Source organism: Lepus europaeus, chromosome 15, assembly GCF_033115175.1.
Source record: "Lepus europaeus isolate LE1 chromosome 15, mLepTim1.pri, whole genome shotgun sequence".
Lineage (NCBI taxonomy): Eukaryota > Metazoa > Chordata > Mammalia > Lagomorpha > Leporidae > Lepus > Lepus europaeus.
The window spans coordinates 82394428-82416844 of record NC_084841.1 but is presented as its reverse complement, the minus strand read 5'-3'; the positions used below and the strand labels follow the sequence as shown (position 1 = coordinate 82416844).

At 42.1% G+C, this 22417-nt stretch overlaps 1 protein-coding gene across 1 annotated transcript in view; it reads left to right on the top strand.

The window, feature by feature from the left end:
• The window catches only part of ADGRV1 (adhesion G protein-coupled receptor V1), a 568898-nt gene that overhangs the window by 242718 nt on the left and 303763 nt on the right, over window positions 1-22417 (top strand). The window contains exons 81-83 of the mRNA XM_062211963.1: window positions 474-613; window positions 2890-3050; window positions 14119-14219. Coding sequence (XP_062067947.1) covers window positions 474-613; window positions 2890-3050; window positions 14119-14219 — 402 coding nt within the window. The remainder of the gene's footprint in view (window positions 1-473; window positions 614-2889; window positions 3051-14118; window positions 14220-22417) is intronic.

The window sequence follows — 22417 nt, the reverse complement described above, 5'->3', positions numbered from 1 at the left end:
TATTTCCTTAGTAGACAATAGAAACACATTAGCTTGATCAGATGTTTTGTTAAGAGCCACACATGGGGAATCCGAATGAAACTAGTTCTGTCTTCATGGGCCTTTTGTAGAATGTTTTGTTTCAAATCTAGTTGGAATAGTCCCTTCATGTTTTTATGTGTATAATAGATAGAAAGTGAAAAAACAGTACAGAGTTCGCTAACGTAATGTCCTATTATATACCACGCTGTTGGTGGAAGGCAACTGCAGTGAGTCGGGGTGTGTGGTCAGCCCAAGTCGGGGGAGCTGCTGAGGTGGGGGCAGGAAGTGGGTAGTGGAAGACCAGTCTGGTTCCTGCATTCCTAAGTTCCCACAGTGGGAGAAAGCAAGTGACTACAGTGCCCAGGGAAAGGGAATCAGATCCAGAGGCAGAGCCTCAGTCACAATACTAAGTTGAAAACACCCTGCAACCCTGCCCCTCTTGCCATTTATAGGTATTATCGTTGAGTGTGAAAGGTCAGCGTTCACAACTCCTGACTAACAGCAACGAGGTTCTCTACAGGATCTATGCTGCGGAGCCCAGGATTGTTCCACAGACGTCTCTCTGTCTTCTCTGGAATCAGGCTGCTGCCAGGTACTTATTAACCATTTTATAGGAGCGGAGTTTGGTCCTTCCCTGTACCAGTGCCGCTGAGCCTGAGTTATGTACTGAGCATAGACGGTGGCCCCAGGTGGGTGTCAGACTGGAGAAGAATCTCTGCAGGAAGATATCCTAATGCTCTGAGCACGTCCTAGTACTAATACTCAGTCTAGGACTCTATCTTATCTTCTGATCACAGTCTAATACTCTGATGGTGTTCTAATACAGTGTAGTACTCTGTGCAGTACTCTGATCATGGTCTAATACTCTAGTCATGGTCTAATACTCTAATCATGGTCTAATACTCTGGTCATATTCTTCAATGTTCTAATAGTTTGATCGCATTCTAATGGTCTGCTCATTTTCTTCACATTCTAATACTCTGGTCATAACTCTGGGCATGGTCTAATGCTCTGATTGTTCTAATGTTCTTCATGTTCTAATACTCTAGTCATAGTCTCATACTCTGTGATCTAGTACTCTGTGTTCCGTACTCTGATTGTTGTATGATATGGTGTGGTCTATCATTCTGATGATGATATACTACACTATGCTCTGATCAGGATCTAATACTGTGACCATATACTCATGCTGTGGTAGGAAATGATGAAGCGTTAGAACACTAATACTCTGTTCTAATACTCTAATCACCTTCTGATACTCTGATCATGCTCTAAGGTTGCCACTGAGGAAGTATTACAGCACTGCTGAGATGGGGAATACAGCTCGGCAGTTTGAGGATGTGTGTGGCACGTTATTTTCTTTTATCACTACCTTATCCTCAGGATGTGACCTGACTTCCAATCGGTTCAGATAACCTTCCTGGAGTTATTGGTTAATTTGTCAGGTGGGAAAGGAAATTCCTCCTCTGCCTGCTCCATGTGGGCCTGTGGCGCAGGAGCTGAGGCTCTGTGTTTGGGGGATCAGCAGGGATTTGCAGTTCTTGTCCACACATGGCACACAGTATTTTGGAGATTAAAGCCATGCACAGGAAAGGGAAGAAGAGAGTGATTTCTCTCTGAATCCCTGTGGCTGAAGGTGTGAGGTCTCTGAGCAGTTACTGTGACTGCCAGGTCAGACGGTGCTGGTGGGGGACCTAGGGTCCGTGGCAGTCACGGATTCTGTTACTGAATTTCAGCCATGCACGCTGTAATTCTGGACAGGCCTAATAGCTCAGGTGGGTCAACAGCTGTCCTCCAAACACCAAACCTCTGATGAATCTTTCCATTAACATATTCAACTGAAATTCCTAGTGTCTGAAGATAGATCTTAAACCTCATACATATGGCCCCTGACTTACAGTGGTTGAACTTGGATGTTTGAACTTCATGCTGGTGTGAAGGTAGCAAACGTCCAGTAGAAAACCATACTTCACATACTGGATTTGGATCTTCTCCTGGGTTATTGTGAAGTGTGATGTGACCCTCTCTGTCCTTGCTGGACAGCAGCCTTGGGCATGGCTCCCAGTCAGCCCATGGTCTGTAGCATCTACAATGTACTCTGCTGGCCAGCCATGATAATGGCTGGTGGGTTCAGTGGATTGTGAACTTGATGTGCCTTTACTGGAATGTAACCCTACCATACGTGTGCAGAGATACTCTGTGTGGTCCTCAGTTTAAGATTAGTAGTGGAGGTTTTGACCTTAAATCTTCACTTCGGTTTGGGAAGTTTGATGCCCTTAGAGAAGAAATCCAGAGGCCCTAAAAAGAAAGAGACTCAACCACTAGTCACTGGAAAGCTCAGAGGGCTTGGCAATGATGCACTTGTCCTACAATCATGTCCAAGTTCTTGTTCTAAATTAGCCAGACTTTATAGACGAAACCCCTTGAAAGAATCTTGGAAAACATATGTGTAATACAAGTGGCTCCAAAAACTGAAAAAGAAGAGGAAGGGCTCCTAAAATAGCATGCAAGTGATTTATGGTACTCAAAATAGGAAGATTTTATGCCCGTGAATGACAGGGAATAGAGCATGGGTTAGCTCTGAGGGTGGAACTGTGCCACTCTGTTGGGAAGGCCTGCTGCTTTGGTCCTGGGAATGCTGGGGCAGGCTTGCTTGGTATGTAGACTGCTTCTTAAGGTGTCCTGGGGAGCCTGTCGTGTCATGTCCCGGATCAGATGTTCTCTCCAGTGTTTCTTTTGAAAATGTGGTCTGCTTAAGTCCTAAGGAAAGAACACTTAAGTTCAGCTGGTTATTTTTTCTGCAAGAGTCATCTCAACACCTTAAGTATTGATGAGAGAGGAACAGTGACTGCTGTGTTTCTGCCCTAGCTGGTTGTCTGACAGTCAGTTCTGCAGAGTGGTGGAGGACACTGCCGACTACGTGGAATGTGCCTGCTCACACATGTCTGTGTACGCCGTCTACGCCCAGACCGACTACCTGTCTTCATACAATGAGGCCTTTTTCTCTTCTGGATTTATATGTATCTCAGGTCAGTGACAGTTTTTTTTTTTGAGTCAATAATTGTAAGGATTTGTGAGAATAAAAACCTGTTTTCCCAGAATCCTTTTGTATATGCAAGGTTCAAAAACTCTAATTCCTAAGCATGAGGAGAAAAAAAACTTCCTCCCTGTCTTATTGATTAATTCATGCAGTGGGTATTTATGGAACACCCATCTGTACCAGGGACACAGTAAACAGCTCATCAGGAGTGTGTCACAGCATGGATGGGAGGCACATAACAGGGTAGGAAAGGCTGAGGCTTATGGTGTCCTGCCTGTGAGGGCTCCCTTGGCCCGGAGAGTGTCCATGTGGTATGAAATACATACACACACTGGGCCGGCGCCGCAGCTTAATAGGCTAATCCTCCGCCTTGCGGCGCCGGCACACCGGGTTCTAGTCCCGGTCAGGGCGCCGGATTCTGTCCCAGTTGCCCCTCTTCCAGGCCAGCTCTCTGCTGTGGCCCGGGAGTGCAGTGGAAGATGGCCCAAGTGCTTGGGCCCTGCATGGGAGACCAGGAGAGGCACCTGGCTCCTGGCTTCAGATCAGCGCAATGCGGTGGCCATTGGAGGGTGAACCAACGGTAAAAGGAAGACCTTTCTCTCTGTCTCTCTCTCTCTCACTGTCCACTCTGCCTGTCAAAAATAATTAAAAAAAAAAAAATATATAGACACCAAGAATTTTGTGTTTTCATTCAGATCAAAGCACCTGCCTCTTGGGCTGATTTACACTCTACAACTTAGAAGCTCTAACAGGCTTACTACTGTGATTAGAATAAATAATAAATACATAAATCCGTAGCCAACGTTATGGTGCATCAGATTAAACCTCTGCTTGCTACCCTGGCAACCCATATTGGAGCACCAATTGGAGTCCCGGCTGTTCGGCTTCCCGTTCAGCTCCTTGACAATGCGCCTGGGGAAAGCAGTGAATGATGTCCCAAATGCTTGGGCCCCTGCCACCCATGTAGAATTCCTGACTCCAGGCTTTGGCCTGGTTCAGCCCTGGCTTTTGAGACCATGTCGGGGGTGACCCAGCAGTTGGAAGATCTCTGTCTATCATTCCCTCTATTGATATTCCCCTATGTTAGACTGTTTTTCAAACAAATAAATCATCTTTCACATTCCAAATCAATGCCCCATTTCTGCAGTCATGGTCACTTGAATTACATTAATATTTGTCAAACTATTTACCTACCACTCAACTATATAATTATTCTCTTTTGCTGTATTAATGTTATGGTTGAGAGTCTGAGAATTTCTTAAACTGTACTTGTATTTCTATCCTCCACCTCTACCTGTTCCACACTCTGATATACTTTCTATATCCCATAATGATTTCTGTGACGAATGCACTATACAAAGAACTGAGTTGATGGTAATGACTGAAAACACAAACCATTAAACCAGACTGCCTGGGTTCAGACACTGGTTCTGGTATTAGCTGGGTGTAGGACCTGGATCAAATTCTTTAGTTTCTTGGGACCAGTGTTGTGGCACAGTGGGTTTACAGCACCTGTGGCACCGGCATTGCATATGGGTGCCAGTTCCTGTCTCAGCTGCTGTAATTTCCCATCCAGTTCCCTGTTAATGGCCTGGGAAAAGCAGCAGCAGATGACCAAATTGTCTGGGCCCCTGCCACCTGTGTAGGAGACCTGCATGAAACTCCTGGCTTCAGCCTGGCTCAGTGCTGGCCATTGCAGTCATCGGGAGAGTGAACCAGCATATGGAGAGATCTCTGTCTCTACCTGTCTAACTGTTTTGAATGAATTAATACTTTAATAAATTAGTTTTTCCAAATTTCAATTTCTCTACTTGTAATATGTGGCTGTAAATTGATCTATGTTAAAGGGTGGTAGCTACACTAACTTGGACACTCTAATATTCTGTTGACATGTTGTAAGTGTGATAATCATTGAGTGTATGTGTTTTATTTGATGTTTAGTCTTTATCTGTTAAGCTTTTCTAGAGACAGAATCAAGTAACTAATGATTGTTCTTTTGGTTGCTAAAATATTTCCAACATAATTGCATTTTATATAGTTAATACATTTTATTTATTCTGTCTTAATTCTGATTCTGTTAGATTCAACAGCAAAAGTTACTGATTTTTTAAAAAACATTTTATTTATTTGAAAGAATTAGAGGTGGAGACATGGAGAGAGGTCTTCCATCCACTAGGTTCACTCTCCAAATGGCCAAATGGCAGGAGCTGAGCTGATCTGAAACCAGAAGCCAGGAGTTTCCTCTGGGGCTCCCATCTGGGTGCCGGGGCCCGACAACTTGCGCCATCTTCTACCGCTTTCCCAGGCACACCAGCAGGGAGCTACATCAGAAGTGGAGCAGCTAGAACTTGAACCAGCACCCACATGGGATGCTGGCAGTGCAGGCTGGGGCCTTAACCCACTGCACAACAGTGCTAGCCCCTTCTTCTCCTTTTTTTTTTTAATAGTAGATACTTTTGCATTTTCTTTTTTCTTTTTTTTTTAATTTATTTTTTTAAGGAATACAAATGTCATAAGTACAACTTTAGGAATATATTTTCCCCATCATATCAGCCCTCCTACCCCTTCTCCTCCTCTTTCTCCCCTTCCCAGTCCCATTCTCCATTAAGATTCATTTTCAGTTTTGTACACAGAAGACTAGCTCTATACAAGTAAAGATTTCAACAATTTGTGCACACACACAAAACTGAGAACTGGTTTTACAGCTAACTTTCAATACAATTCATTGAGTACAGAGGTTCTACATGGGGAGTTAATGCACAGTGACTCTTGTTGTTAACAATTAACACTCTAATAACATCAGCGATCACCGAGGCTCTTGAAATCAGATGTCTCGGCCAGCGCCGTGGCTCAATAGGCTAATCCTCCACCTGCGGCACTGGCACCCCGGGTTCTAGTCCCGGTTGGGGAGCCCGATTCTGTCCCGGTTGCTCTTCTTCCATTCCAGCTCTCTGCTATGGCCCGGGAGTGCAGTGGAGGATGGCCCAAGTGCTTGGGCCCTGCACCCCATGGGAGACCAGGAGAAGCACCTGGCTCCTGGCTTCGGATCAGTGCGGTGCACAAGCCACAACATGCTGGCCACAGCAGCCATTGGAGGGGGTGAACCAACAGAAAAGGAAGACCTTTCTCTCTGTTTCTCTCTCACTGTCTGCTCTGCCTGTGGGGGGGGAGAAAAAAGACTGAAATGAGATACCTCAGCACCTTATTCTTAATAGTATCTTTCATAAAGGATGACATTTTTTTTTACTTCATAGTCTTGTAAATAGATATAGTCCTCAATGCAGATGGGGACATCTGATTTTAGTTTAATGTAAATACTATAACATTATATATTTTATATCATATATAATGCAGAGAGCAAAGGATTTTCATAGAATTATGAAATGAAAAGGTATAAAAAGTACAACACTGAAATCAGAGCCAGATGTCATTTTACCTGTTTTCGTAGATACTTAACTCACAGAGCTGCTGTGACCCACAGAAATCCCTGGCTTGTTGCAAATCCTGATCATCAAAATGGTCTTAAAAGCTAAAGTGAGAATGTTATTTTCAGTTTATACAAAAACAAGCGGGGCTATTTCATGTTTCCTAGGGAATCATTAGTAAGTTTATCTTTTCTGCAACTTGTTCTGGAAAAGCCTCTTGGATTTGTTAGTGTATCAGTCCCTAAATGTCGATATCTGCTTTCATTGCCTTTGACTGGGGGTCACTTTCAGTAACTGCTGTGTCGATAGCACTGTAGTGTAATTACATATTGTGTCCAGGAAGAGTTGTAAAGCCCTGTCTTTGGGTCCAGTTTCAGCTTCAGGAAAATATGAATGTCATCAGCCTGGAGATGAGAGAAAAGAGATTGTTGCACACATAAACTTAATCTGTTTCTGTATTTGCCTTTCAAATAGATATAGTTTCCCTTCACTGGTTCACTTCCCGAATGCCCACAGCAGCTGGGACTGGCCTTGGGTCTTTCACATGGGTGGTGGGAGCCCAAGAATTCTGTGGTGTCTCAGGGTACACACTAGCAGGAAGCTGGGTATGGAAGTGGAGCCAAGACTTTGGTATGGGATGTGGGTGTCCCCTGTGGAATGTAAACCGCTGCACCAAAAGGAGAATTTAAAAACAAGAAAATGTATCTGAGAGGCAAATTTGCTGGTTCATTCTCAAAATGCCTACAATGACTAATGCCAGATTAAAGTTAGGAGCCAACAATACAACCCGGGTCTCCCATGAGGGTGGCAGGATCCCAATTACTTGAGCTGGTACTGCTGCCTCTCTAGGTCTACATTAGTAGGAAGGTAGAGTCGGAACCATAGCTGGGAATCAAACCCAGGCACTTTGATGTGGGATGTGGGCATCCTAAACAGCTTCTTAACTGATAGACCCAATACCTGCCCCCAGAAAAGAGATCTTATGTATCTTACTATGCATATTCTATAATTTAGGTCAGGCCACACTGAATGTGCCTTTGAGTTTAATGACAATTTACTGGTTCTTTTCATGAAATATAGTAATGTACAATTTGATAGAAATTTAATGTTTTGCTTCTTCTAATCAGAGGAGATCACTGTGTGTAGCAACTCTGGTTTGCAGTTGGAATTACTATACTAGAATGGAAGAGTGGTCAAAACATTTGGTGATCCTCAGTTTTAAAAAAAATAAGATAAGTTCCTGTGATGTTAAATTGTAAATCAGTTTATCAAATGCCAGAAAATGAAACTAAAGTCATTCTTTACCATAAAGAAAAGTAAAATATTTGCTGTGTTGGCTTGTAGTGTTATGGAACTCATAACAAAGATGACTTGGGAGAAATAGAACTTAAAATAGTTTTAGGTGAAAATGCCAGTTTTGTAGTACAGTTATTAAGGAAATTCAGCTTGGTTTGAAGTATACATTACCCTTTGCAATCTAATGTTGAAGTCTACTCTGCTGTCCCATAATTCTTTTGATATGTTATTATCAGATACAGAGTATTGAATTGGATTACCCTGATTTTTGAATCTGAATAGAAGTCCTATCTACATTCTTGTAATCTTGATGAGATACTCTATAACCTACCATATTCCATTTTAGCTTTTGCATCAATGAATGAACTAGGTCATGTTTGGTGTACTTGTAGGTGAGTCTCTTATGTTTGGGCTTGTCTTTTTTTATATTTTTATTTTATTTATTTGAAAGACACAGTGACCTTCCATCTGCTGGTTCATTCCCCAGATGGCTTTAACAGCCAAGGCTGGGAGAGGCTGAAGCCAGGAGCCAGGCATAACATCTGGGTCTGTCATGTGGGTGGCAAGAACCCAGCGCTTAGGCTGTCTTCCACTGCTTTCTCAAGTGCATTGGCAGAGAGCTAGATCAGAAGCCGAGCAGCTGGGACTTGAACCAGAGCTCCCGTATGGGATGTTGGCATCCCAGGCCACAGCTTAACCCTCTGTGCCACAACATTGGCCTCTGGAGTATTCTTGAGCTGGGGTTAGTGCTGGGCCAGGGACCTTACATTGGCTTAAAAATGCTTAGTTACATATTTACTTCTCTGAGGGACAGAGAGAGAGAGAGAGCTCCCAGCCACTGGTTGACTCTCTAGAGCCCACAACTGGGAAGCCAGGAGCTGGGATCTCATCCTGGCCTTCCATGTGTGTTTCAGGGACCCAGCACTTGAGCATCACCTTCTGACTCTCACTGAGCGCATTAGCAGGAGCCTGAGTGGGGAGCAAGGCTGCGTCTTGAGCCCAGGGCCTTCACTATGGGACATGGCCAACACAACTGGCACCTTAACTACTAGGGGCAAAACACATGCTCCAGTGTCATTATTTTTGTTCTCTTTTAGCAGAGAAATCCTTATATTAGTCAAAGTAAAGCTCTCACCTTTAAAGGGTTGGTCTTTTTATTGACATTTTACAGATTACTAAATGATTAATGTCAATACAATGTCAATTATGCAGTGAATAATTATTTATAAATTGCTGACCAATACAGCTTACAGTTTTATTAACAGGATCCAAAGTACTTTGAACATGATTATGCCTTCTGTGTACTAACCTATAAGAATATTTAAGTTGTGCTTTTTGTATCTTATAATATGAAATTTTGATAGCTTTTCCAGAAAAAATATTGCCAGATGCTACACATTTTCCATTTTTTTTTCTAATTAGAGATATTTTTGACAATTTTGTGTCAAATTCTTCCCAAAACACAAAATTCACATTTGCTGTAATCATTGCCTAAAATAGCCATCATGACTTAAGGGAGAGAGTACATCAAAACAGCTTCATTCTAACTATCAAACAGGGAGATATTCCCAAGAACAGAAAACAAAATGCTTAGAACTTAAAATAGAGCAGTTTAAAGGGATAACTGCAGTTGATAGATAAATCAGTTAGCTTTAATTCTTTTAAAAAATATTTGTGAGGGCCTGTGTGGCAGCATAGCAGGTTAAACCAGCTGGCATCTGCAGTGCCGGCATGGTTTGAACCCCAGCTGCTCCACTTCTGATCCTGCTCCTTGCTCGTGTGCCTGGAAAAGCAGCAGAAGGCCTAAGCGCTTGGGCGCCTACACTCACATGGGAGACTCGGGAAAAGCTCTGGTACCGAGCTTTGGATTGGCCTTGCTCAAGCCATTGCGGCTGTTTGAGGAGTGAACCAGCAACTCTGCCTTTCAGATAAATAAATCTTATTAAAAAATTATGTGGGGGGAAAAAAAGATCTTCCTTTTCCTGATTCACTCAAAAACTGGAACTGGGCTGAACTGAAGCCAGGAGTCCAGAACTCAATCCAGGTCTCTCACATTGGTGGCAAGGACCTAACTACCTGGGCCATCACCTGCTGCCTCCAAGTGGTACATTAACAGGAAGCTCCACTGAGAGTGGAACTTGCACTTGGACCAGATATAGGATGTAAGCATCCCAATCAGCAATCCAAAAATGTTGGATTCTGCTGAATATGTACATATGTAGGATGTGTTGCTGTTTAGGATGAGTTTGACTATAAGTAACATGTGACTATTAAGAGACATCGTAAATGGATGTCGTTTCTGGATTGACTCAGCACTTTAGTGTTGTCTTCAGGACCCTGGCCGCCTCCCAACTTTCTGCTGTCAGATTCCCCTCACGTCACTCCTGGCTGCATCCCTACCTGCTCTGAGCTGGCTGCAGCAGCCGTAGGCATCATACTAATGATGTCCAGGCTTGCCCAGAGAGAAGCGCATGTTTGCGTCCTGTAAAATCAATGAAGAACCTTCCTGAAAACCACCCAAAGTACCTCCCCCCTCATCTCTTTGACCAGAATGGGTTCTGTGACTTTGCACAAACCAGTCTCGACTGGGAGAAGATACAGAGAGACAGAAAAGCACCAAGAGGCCAGAGGGTCTATCTTTTTGAGCGTTGTCCAATGCTGTCCCTGGTATGAAGTAGTTCAAATAGTGATTGGTTAAAAGAATAAGTCAATGTATGAGCAGTGTTGCTCTGACGTCCTCTGATAATGAGGCAGTTTTGGCTCTGTGTCTCATTCATACTTGTATGTGCCAAACCCTATATTTTAACCATTTCTGATAAAAATTCTTCGGAATATGACTTTTTCTTGACATTTTTCTTCAGGGTACTTTTAACATAGTACTGTGCAGTACGAGTCTTTTTGATGATAGAAACGTTTGGCACAGGTAGTCCTCGACTTTGGGAATGTGACTGGTGGAACCAAGAAACTGAATTTTTACTTTGGTCCCGTTTTGATCAATGAGACTGGTGACTGGGGAAAATTGTGTGGAGTAGCAAAGGTTTCACCACCTGCTGATCTGGAGTCCAGTCTCCTGGCAACCTTGCTCCTTTGGAACCAATCTTTTCCCAAAATACACAGAGACTGTGTGCTCCCAGATGCTTCATACTTTTTTTTCTTCAGTAGAAATATTTCCAGGCTTAGATATTTTCTTTTCCTGCCCTTAGCTTACAAGTGGCGGAAGCCAAAAGACATTGTGCTGAGAGACTTTCAGGAATGTGGAGATCAGTACGGATGAGCAGCACCAAGTGGAAAATGTAGCCGTGCCCAGTGAGCACTGAGTGGGAAAACACAAGAAACCAAGCGAAAAGCTAATAGCTGATTTAGCGATGAAGTAATGGAAATTTGATTTTTATTTGGACTTGTCAATGGAAGAGGCAGATATAGAGAGATGGATGGATGATAGATATGCAACTTAGAAATTTTTAAAGAAAATTTCATGGGAAACTGTACTAAGATTTGTCTTGTGAGACCCTAGTTGTTTGGAAAAATGTGCCCCATTCTCAAACTATGCAAACAACAGAGGAATTTGCTGGATGTATGTGTTTATACACAAGCATGTTTATATGCATGCAAACATGCAAATACTGTCCAGAATAAGATCTTTAGTAAGTGTGGTCATAGCCAAAGAATCTAGACAGCTTTTAGAATTTTCCTACTTGAATGTAATAATATCAGTGTTATTTTTATTGGGTAATTTATGCTTCTTTTGAATTATGTAAAAAAGTCATTTGTGTTAGTGAATGAATTAAATATCCTTTTCCAACTGAACCTATAACCTGTGTAGTGCTAGAAAGAATAGTAGAGGAAAGGCTGTTCTGTTTATAGTTACAACACTTGATGCTTTGTGATGTGCATATTTATGTTAAGTAATTTAAACAAATACTTGTTTTTGAAAATTGTAATTCTGAAGTATATATGCTAAATACAGGTAATCAGAAAATATGCCTGCTATTTTCCTACACTCGCATATAGCATTTTAGAAACTTAATATATAATATTTTAAAAACCTGGCCCCAGAAGCATTTATTTCTTTAAGATATTCCATAACTGCCCTAAGCCAGAGGAGTTCCTAGGCCAGGACACAGCCCACGTGAGGGAGTTAGCAACATTCTACTCCCTAAATAAAAAATGAGCCTTGATAGCCATGACCCATTATATGCCAATAGAATCTGGCCCATTTCCCTGCCACTGGCTCTGAACCTCGGATTGCCACCAGGTGGCATGCCAGCGTGTTAACTGGAGCTTAATATGCTTCACTCGGAATTTCTGAGTCGGGTTGCTTTAACTGCACTAAATTCATGTCATGAAACAGGAGTATACTGGAGGATTAGCAAGAGAGGGAAAAGGACTTTAAGTTCTCATGAACTAAGAAAAGGAGTTGGCTCCTGTTTTTCTCTTGCCCAACCCTAATCCCTTTGTTTCACATTGTTATCTTACTCAGTAAATTTACAGTAAAGTGCACATTTCTGATCATGTGGCTTACAATGAAGAAAACTGCCAGGCCCTGCACTTATGTCAGTATATTATACACACACACACACACACAACTGAAACCCTGAATTTAAGCTGGGTCTAATCCTTCCAGGGAACTCAGTGTATTTTAGCAAGTCTGAGCATCAGCTCCAGTAGTACATAGTCTCCCAACGTGAAGGTCAACACCAGGTATGACTGCAGGTTCGGATGAAACTGCAGCTCAAGGGATGGATTTTGCAGGCAGCTCCAGGCCCTGCACAGCAGTCCCACGGTCTCATGGGAGCCTTCCTAAAAAAGGATTGCTCATACTTCTCGACCAGATTTCTAAGCCCAAAGCCTAGAGTCATTCAAAGGCTTCTCTCTGGTAGAGAGCTTAGTCTACCTTAATAAAATGTGAAAAGACAATTGAAATCTTTTCCCGAAAGGAGTACTGAGAGGCATTTCTTAGCAGAAAATGAGTCAGAAAACCCTGTGTGGCTATTTTGCCCAGGCCCAGTGCATTCATGCCAACGTGTGGTAAACCATACAAGTCTGTCCATTGCTTCAGAGAAGCTAATGGAAGAAAACCAAGTGTCACAGGGGTGCAGTGTGTCCTGTTTGTCAAGGAGGCATTGATGTACTGAAATGAGGTTATGCATGCCAAGTACATGGCCAGGCAGAATATTACAAGCCAGTTGTTGCGCTGTTTCAGTAGTCCTTAAACAAAATAGTGCCACTGAGGGTGAAACTTCGGTGAAAAAGCAAGTGGGCTACCATTTGCAACACAAGTACATTTTAAAAGCCAGGAAATATATTTCAAATATATGTATACTTTGCTTTTAAAATACGGCATTACAAGGAATTTATATGTGCTGCAAGATAAAACATCTGTGAGTTAGTGCTGAGGTTCTAACCATCCCCAGAAACCTGATAAATATGTGAATTCAAGTAGGCGTAAAGGTAATAACAGGGAATCCGTGTTGTGGTGCAGTGGGTTGAGTGCCAGTTCCGGTCTTGGTTTCTCTGCTTCCTGCTGATGTATCTGGGAAGGTAGCAGAAGGTGGCACAAGTCATTGCACCACTGCTACCCTAGTGGGAGGCCTGGATGGAGTTCCAGGCTCCTGGATTCATCCTGACCCACACCTGCCTATTGCAGCCATTTGGCGATTGAACCAGGGGATGGAAGATCTCTGTGTCTCTTTGTCTCTTCCTCTCTGCCTTTAAAATAAATAACATTTTCTTCACACCACTTAGCAATTTAGATGCTTAGGTTCAAAGTCATTTTGGTGGGAAGAACATGTTGGGTTCCTGGTTTTGGCACCAGTGATGTTTTACAGTAGTTCCCTGTAAAATTCATAAATGCCTCTGTTATAATTACGTAACTATTCATAGAAAATAAAAAGGGGTAATTACCGAACTGGGGTTTTGGTAGTGCCATTCATAATTTTATGCCTGAGAAATCCTTTTTACCTCGGTAAATATCTGTTTAGTCAAGCTGCTTGTTCTTAGAAAATGAGAATTTTTTTCCTTAAATAGGAAAAGTTGACTATCATAAACGTGGAAAACCAAATATTTAATAAAATTGTTAACCTACTTGATTTGTGTTTTCTTTGTACCGAGGAAGTGAACCTGTAGGTATTTGGAAGCTGAAGTTACCCTGTGAGCCTCATTCAAAAGTGTGGAGATTCTACGTGTCATGTCAAAAAGAGTAGATTAAACTGAGCAGGTAGAATAGGCAGGTGACAGGCCTTACGTTTGGGCTTAACTGACCTGGAGAATTTGGCTGTGACATTGTTTGTCTATTTAGGGATTCTAAAAGCATACATGGACTTGTTGTTTCTGCAGGTCTTTGCTTGGCTGTCCTTTCTCACATCTTCTGTGCCAGGTACTCCATGTTTGCAGCTAAACTTCTGACTCACATGATGGCGGCCAGCTTGGGAACACAGGTAGGAGTGGTATTTCTGCTTGATTGTAAGATGTTCGTGTTCTGTCTTCTGTGAACGCACAAGTGATGTCTAATCTTAAACTTAGTTGAAATGAGCTTGTTTTGGTTTTGCTGTGGATGGGAAAGGAAAGGGGTGCAAGGGAACATCTGAACTGGGTTTAAAATGTGTGTTTTGTGAGCTTCTGTTTACAGAGAAGCACCTTAATAGCACTTAGAGACAAATAATCAGCCTCCAACTGTAAACTAATACATGACTAATATATTGCTGACTTATATATACATTAACATAATACATTCAAACAAAGCAGGCTGTGTTGCAGACTCTTTTATATGGAGGGCATTAAGGGCATATATACTGTAAAAATTAAAGATAATATATATTGGTTTATTTAATAGAATAGACTATTGGTCTATGGAAAAACTGTCTATGATAGAACAAATAACGTGGGAGACAATTACTCATTAACATGCAATTTAAAACAGAACTTAATGCAGTTCAAGACTCAGAAGGAAAGTAAATAAAATATAAAATTAAATGTGATTTCTGTCCATCAGTTACTGAGTCTCTGAAAGTAGATGCACTTAGGCCACTTTGGAAAGTTCATAGCAAAATGCAAATCAGAGGGAAGTTTATTTTGGTGCAGGAGAACTTTTTATTTTCCTTGAACTTGTCAAAGATTCCTAGAACACATTTAAACACAGCAATTGAGTGTGATGTGTCAACATAGACTTCTGACAGACTGCTCTGCGAATGTGCATGGGGACCTTAGTTTTCTGTCTCGTTTCAAGGAAGTCTTCATTGAAGAAATGTTCTTTGAGCTGGGACTCAAGTGAGCAAAAGTTCACACAGTTTGTTGTTGAAAGGAAGACATGGCATAGACATTGATATAGGCAAGTTGGGAAAAGTATACTCGCTTCTACAGGAGGCTGATGTTGTAGATCCAGGCAGTAGGAATGTGCTACATAATAGAAAACGTTTAAATATCATTCTGTAAAGTAAGGCCGTCCGTGTTTTCTGGAAGAGGGCGTTCTTCTGGAGGGCAGACAGTGCTGGTTCCTGATTGGGTGCTGGTCTATGCGTAAGTTCACTTTGTATACATTGGACACTGTGTTTTCACCCTGCACCCTGCGCTTTAGGAATCCAAAGTGCATCTTACTGAATTCTGAACAGAACTTTAAAAAATGCTGTTGGTGGAGAAATATCTGGAACATTGAATTCTCTTGCCTTTTTGTGTCCTGTTTGAGTAAAAATGACCTGTAAATTTTATACCTGCATGTTTCAGTGAATAATGGAGTGCTGGATTTCAGAAGTATCCCATGTTGTGTTTTGAAAGCACTATGATTGGTGGAGGTAACTATTGTTACTAAAGGGGACTTGCACTGAACTTGACAAGACCACTTGCATTGCCTTGATAATCTGTCTTAGCAGTCTGATCTTAGATAACACACTGTTTTTTAAAGGTCCCCATTTTCTAAATGTTAAAGTCCTGTTTATAGCTCCAGTTAGAGACTTACCAACTGGGATGTTAGGTTCCCAGCCTCTGATCTTTCATTCAGAGTCCTGCATCCATGGTGTGTGGACATGTTTAGAACTTTAACTGACTTCAAGGAAGTCCTTAAAAATACATGCTGGGCGTGTGGGTTGTTGCCTAAGAGAATAAAGCTTCAAGCATTGACCTCCCCTTGGGTGTTGTGAATACTGTAGACAGGCCTTCCAACACCATTCCCTTTCCAGTCTTTATTGATGATGTAGGAGTAAGTAAATTTGCTTTTGTTGGGGAAGGAGACAAGGTAAATGTGATAATTTCTGACTTCCTTTTGGAGCAATGTGGTATTAATACATACATGAATCAAGCAGTTGGAAAAATGAGCTCAAATTTGACTCTATTTCTAGAAGTTGTAGGATATTATATCCATGATTTATTATATAATGTGTATATGCACAAGACGACGATATGTGAGAATCTAAAGATTATTCTTGCTTTAAATGTCAAATGAGTCAGCTTCAATCTAGTTGGCAGTTCTGGCACCTTTGAGAGTCAGTAACTATAAAACACCAGCAGGTGGCGGCAGAAGATTGGCTGTTGTTGTTCAAGTCTTACTGTTAGTCTCTAGCAATTTGGAGCCTAGTTTGAAAAAAAAAAAAATGACGTTTTCATTGTGCTGCTTTGACTAAAGTAGAAAAGTATTTGCAACAAATACACATTTGTGGATTCCTGCTTTTGTCTTTTATCCTCTTTAATCAGAGTTGAACTGGATGCTTAGTTACTAAGGTGCCCTACGCAAGCTTGTCCATCCCCCACTTTGGATGACCTATCTTTCTATCATTTATATTTAAATATACTGATGAAGATAGTTTTCTGCCCCCATATTTGTGCTTTGATAAGCTTTCAGAAGTGTGACTGTTAATGTTGAAAAATGTGATCACTAGAATTTCATGTTTAAAGTCTTAAGGTTTGTATTTTCAGTAGTTTATCAAAAAGAATGTATTTTTTTCTCACTTATCTACAAAAGAAGATTAAATGGCAAGAAAACATGGGACCATTCACTTCAAGTATGGTGTGCAAAACAGTAAACAAGTTTTCATGGCGGTGGATTACCTTGGTGGGGGAAAAAAATCTAATGCTCTCTTTGGGATTTTTTTTTCTTTAATCTTAGGATTACTGTGCCAACCGTGTGTGCCATGATACATCTATAAACAACCAGGACAAAGGCCAAGTTTGCAGTTCAGGGTTTCTCAGTTCTTGGGGTTCTGTCAGGAAAAGCAGTTCTCCAAATCTAAAAAAAGAACAGAGGTTTCCTAATAGAAAAATGATAAGATAAAATAGTGTTTATTCTGAATAATGCTGAGCAAGGAGAAAACATTTGTTTCTCTGTGTTTTGTTTGTATGGATTAAACATTTTCTAAAACTGGAAAACAAATTTGTTCAGGAAAAAGTATGTACAAGCATGACTACATTTCGGCATCGTAGCATAGTGGGTAAAGCTGCAGCCTCTGATGCTGGCACGTCATCTATGCTCCAGTTTGTGTCCTGGCTGCTCCACTTCTGAATCAGCTCCCCTGCTGATGGCCTGGGAAAAGCAGAAGAAGGCCCAAGTGTTTAGGCCCCTGCTACCCATGTGGGAGACCAAGATGAAGCTCCTGGCTTTGGTTTGGCCCAGCCCTGGCTGTTGTGGCCATCTGGGGAATGCACCAGCAGACGGAGATGGAAGATTCTCTGTCTGTCTGTCTCTCTTTGTAACTCTGTCAAAATAATTTTTTTTTTTTTAAATATGACTACATATCCCAGAAATCCTATACGTTGTCAGCTCTGGTGACCATGTGAATGTTTGGGAATACCTGAAATACCTGAATTTAAGTTTTAGTAGCCAGTGGATGTGCTTGCATTTTAGCTGCATAGACACTTTCCTTAAGAAGACAGAAGGGAATTGCCTTAAATTTCAGAAGACTGGAGGTAGGTGGAAGCCAGGTGATCAGTATTTTTTTTGTCCAGTTTCTCATTCTGCATCATTTTGGGATCTCATTTTGGGACGTCTGGCATCCCAGGAAAGGTCCGGCAAAAGGAGTCTGCTTTAGGAGTTCATGTCTTTCTAGCTTTGAGAATCTTGCAGCTTTGAAAATCTCTGAGCATGATAGAGACCAGGAGCCATGTGCGACCTCCCAAGTGCCAGCTCCCCCGGACGGCACAGGGCTCAGTCCCCTTCCCAGCACCTCACACTGTTGTCCCAAGACTGTCACCTCCTGAAAGTCATTGCGTGATCTGCACCTGCTTGGAGAAAGATTAGATTAGCTATGTATGGCATAAGAATAACTCTTGATGCTGCATTCTTAGTATAAACGCATACTATCCACCTCTCTCCCATACTATACATATTTTTTAGAAATTATTTCTTTTTTTAAACTTTTATTTAAAATGTTATTGCCTTAAAATTGTGGCCATTTATCATTCCCTTTCTAAAGAGGGACGTATGCTTCTGAATTCTTCTGGTTTTCCTATTTTTTTGTGTGTTAAGGGGAGGTGCTTGAGAAAAAGGTCCAGGCAAGCAAGCTGGTATATGGTTCAGAGTGCAGTCGAGGCTCTTACTTTGGTATTTCCCATACCATTTCACACTCTGCAGAACTTCTCAGTGTTGAATCAGGTGTAAAATAAGTCACCAGAAAGAGGATATAACCACTACCTCCCCCCAAATTCTTTCTTCCCCTTAGAACGCTTGTGAGCATCTTCATTTTTAATGCTATTACATATGTAAGCCTTTTATTTTTTGTGCATAACAATTTAGGTATGCTCATCAGTATGGCAAAATATCAGGTTCATGATTGTGAATGTCATTCAGTCATGAAATTTGAAAAAAAAAAAAAACCCACTAACTCCTGGATCAATATCACGACAATATTGTTATTCCTCCTTCACCTGGGCCATTTCTATCTCATCTACACCATAGACAGTATTGAGATTTTATAGTGGGAAATACCAAGCGAGACACACACGTGTTAAGGCATGTAAATAACAACCTAAAACAGCAACTGCGTGTTGAGAACCAAGTACATCCAGAGAGGAAGATCCCGAGGTTGAAGACAGAGTCTGCTTGACAAGGTCCTGTGAGGGACTGCAGAGTGGCCTGGTTCTTGAAGGATATATGGGAGACAAATTGTAGCAAATTCTGGCTAGAGAAAAGAACAGGAATAAGGGCATGAGGTTGTAGTGAACCTGGGGAGTCCCACCTGGGTGGGGCTTGCAGATGGCTGCAGGAGAGGTGGCTCCATATTGTCTGAGAACCCTGCGACTTACCAAATGTAGGAACTCTGGAGGAGAAAGGAGGATTTAAGGATTAACCTGATGATAAGGGGTTAAGTGAGGATTGGATTAGAGTAGATGAGAGACTAGAAGTAGAGGGAATCCTGCTAATGCCCTGGAAAAAGCATCAGAAGACGGCACAGGTGCTTGGGCTCCTGCCATCCATGTGGAAGACCTGGAGGAAGCTCCTGGCTTCAGCCTGGCCCAGTCCCAGTCATTGCAGCCATTTGGGGAGTGAACCAGTGGATGGAAGACCCTTCTCTTATTTACTTTGAAATAAACAAGTCTTTTTTTAAAAAAATAGAGGGAATCTATAAAGGTAGAGTGGGCAGCTTCTGTTCTTGTCCGGTTAAAATGTATGTGAGCTTGGACAAAGGTGATGGCAATGAAAAATCAAAGGAAGGAATGACAGTTTTTGTGTTAAGAGTTTTTCAGTTCCATGCTCCTCTTTTTTTTTTTTTTTAACATGTATTTTATTTGAAAGGCAAAGGAATAGAGAGAGAGAGAGGTCTTCCACCTGCTGGTTCACTCCCCAAATGGCCACAATGGCAGGAGCTGTACCGATCCAAAGCCAGGAGTTTCTTCTGGGTCTTCCACATGGGTACAGAAGCCCAAGGATTTGGGCCATCCTCCACAGCTTTCCTAGGCCATAGCAGAGAGCTGGATTGGAAGTGGAGCATCTGGGACTTGAACCACTGCCCATAGAGGATGCCAGCTGGCGCTGCCAGTGGAGGCTTTACCCACTATGCCACACCCCCACGTTCCTCTCTTTAAATTAAGAAAATGGACACATTGCAAGTTTTACTTAATAAATATTAACAAAATACTTTAAAGATGTCATAGGAGGTGGGGGTTGTGAGGCAGGTGCTCATGTTGCTCCTGTTTTACACATGAGGAGATTGTGTGATGGGGTGGAGTTGCTTGCCCTGGGTCCTGGGGTGGTGAGCGACACAGCTGGTGTTTGAAGACAGCAGTAGACTTCTTCTTAAATGCCAAGCTGTGCTGCCCCACAAATGAGGAATTAATGACGTTTAAACTGTCGCCAAAGGAGGTGAAGACCTTTAAGGTGACTTAAACTGGTGGTTCCATTTGAGTTAAATAGGAAAAGCTTAACAGCAGAACAGAGATGGGGCATTGGAGGGTTTAGAGTTTCCTTGGCACATCCAAGCTGCTGACTGGCACATTTTCTACGTAAGTGCAGAAGTCCTGGCTCTAACACCAGCTCTCCCACACAGGGCGTGGGGAGAACTTGTGAATACAGAATGCACGTGGCCAATGTCGTCAAGGGCACCTTTGTCTTTAAGGGATTGAATGAAGTAGCTTATAGGCTTTGCCTTATTGATTTCTTAAGAAGACAAGGTGGGTCCTGTTATCACTGTTTTGAGAAATGGAGAAAATGATACTGAGAGAGATTCAGGTACCTTCCTTGGTTCTCCAGCATACAGCCTGGAGGGAGGGATGATTCGTAGCCAAGTCTGTGGTTCCAAAGCCCAGGTAGTGAAACACAGATATGTGGAATGAGAGGGATCTTTGGGAGAGAAATTAAAGCATAAAATTTTCTTTGAAGCCAAAGGAAGAAAAACAATCTCGAGTGGAAGGAGAATCAGTCGAAGGTGAATCCTCCAGTGGAGCAAGAGCTAGGGTCTCAGGTCCAGCTGTGAAAGGCAGTGGGGGCCCAGGAAGAGGGACAAATCTGGTGGCTCCGATCAGAGAATCTGGCTCAGAAGGGTCTGCTTCCTTTTTGGTGTTGTCTTGAGAACCTCCCATAGAAGTCCCATGGAAAGGTAAAAGGAATTGGTAAATTTTTCTCTATTCCATGTTTATAGTTACACATCTTGATTGCTTTGAAATTTTATATATCTAAAGATTTGGTGCCTGCTAGTGTGTGTAACTGAATCATTTTTTTCCATAGGCGAAATTAAAGCTTGAGTTTGAAGTTCCCTCCTGTTCCCATTTCTTGAATCCCAATTTCTATGATGGCCTTGCATTGTTGTTGTCATTATTGAACTTCATGTGAACTTGCTGTGGATCATGAAACAGATTAGTAACTTGTGGTTATCAAAATAACTTATAACCCCTTCTGCAACCAAAAATAGTAATATTGTGCTATTCACAAGTATGTGCTTTGGAAGAGTTAAGCTGATTTTGATATTCAAAATGGAGCACAATTTGAATATTGATCAGTGTCCAGTTCCAGGAAAAAAAGTGTTTTGTTTTTGCTTTCTTTTGCTTAAGTATAGATTTTGCTTTCTATATCAAGTTTGTCTTTCTTAAAGTCTTTTAATAAAATTCATCTGATTTTCTCAGCAAACTTGGAAAATTCGGCTTAAATAAACTTCTCACCAAACTGAAAGTTGGTGGACAATGAAGGTACAAGAATAGTATCATGGTCACATTACTGGGAAATTCAAACTTTCCCGAATGCTGAAATAGCAAAGCAACAGAAAGAGTGAGTAAGCCTCTGGATGAGGCTACTGTGACATTACCATGTTTGCAGCATGGCTTTTGTGCCTAGGAAAATTTATGAGGCAAATCCAGATTTCACCAGAAAATACCAGTTGGAAATCTTCTATTACAGCCTCAGAAACATACACTGTCCTTGGCTTTTAAAAGACTTCTTTTGATGTCTGTGACTAGGAGAAATTAGCATAGGAGAATTGTTTGTATGAATATTTAATTATAGCTCTAAAGGACTTTAAGTAACAAACATGGAGGGGCGGGGGTGTCCTGGCGCTGGGATGAGAAGGACAAATAGGGTAACATCTCTGAGCTGCGTTGGAAAAATAAAAGAATGCCTGCCTTGCAGAGTTGTGAAGACAAGAAAGTAGATCTTGTTTAAAAGCATGACCACAAGGCCCAGCAAGGGGGCTCGGGGCTGCGGGGGGGGGGGGGGGGAGGGCGTGACCACTGCAGCTGTCCACTGGGTCCAGCCCTGAGTGGGACCCTCTCGATGCCCTCTGGAAAACCAACGCCTGCTTTTCTGATCTTGAGGTTTTCTTAAACCAGTTCAAGGGTGTGGTGACTTTTAAGGGCCATCCTCTTTGCTTAGCTCCATCAAGCCCCTCCCTGGGCTGTCCCACCGAGGCACTCTGTTCACCACAAGCTGTAGTAGACAGGATCAGGCATCTGCTTCGAGGTTTCCCTTTGTGAGAACTGAAGTGTCCTCATTGCTTGGGTTGAATTGTGGGTGGTACAGACACCTTCTTTAAAAATCTATGCATCATGCAGCATTGTGGCATATGGGGTTAAGCTGCCTCTTGTGATGCCCATAGGAGTAGCAGTTCGTGTCCCACCTGCTCCACTTCCTATCAGCTTCCTTGCTAATGTGCTCGGGGAAGATGGCAAAGTGCTTGGGCCTCTGCCTCCCAAGTGGGAGACCTAGATGGAGTTCTGGGCTTCTGGT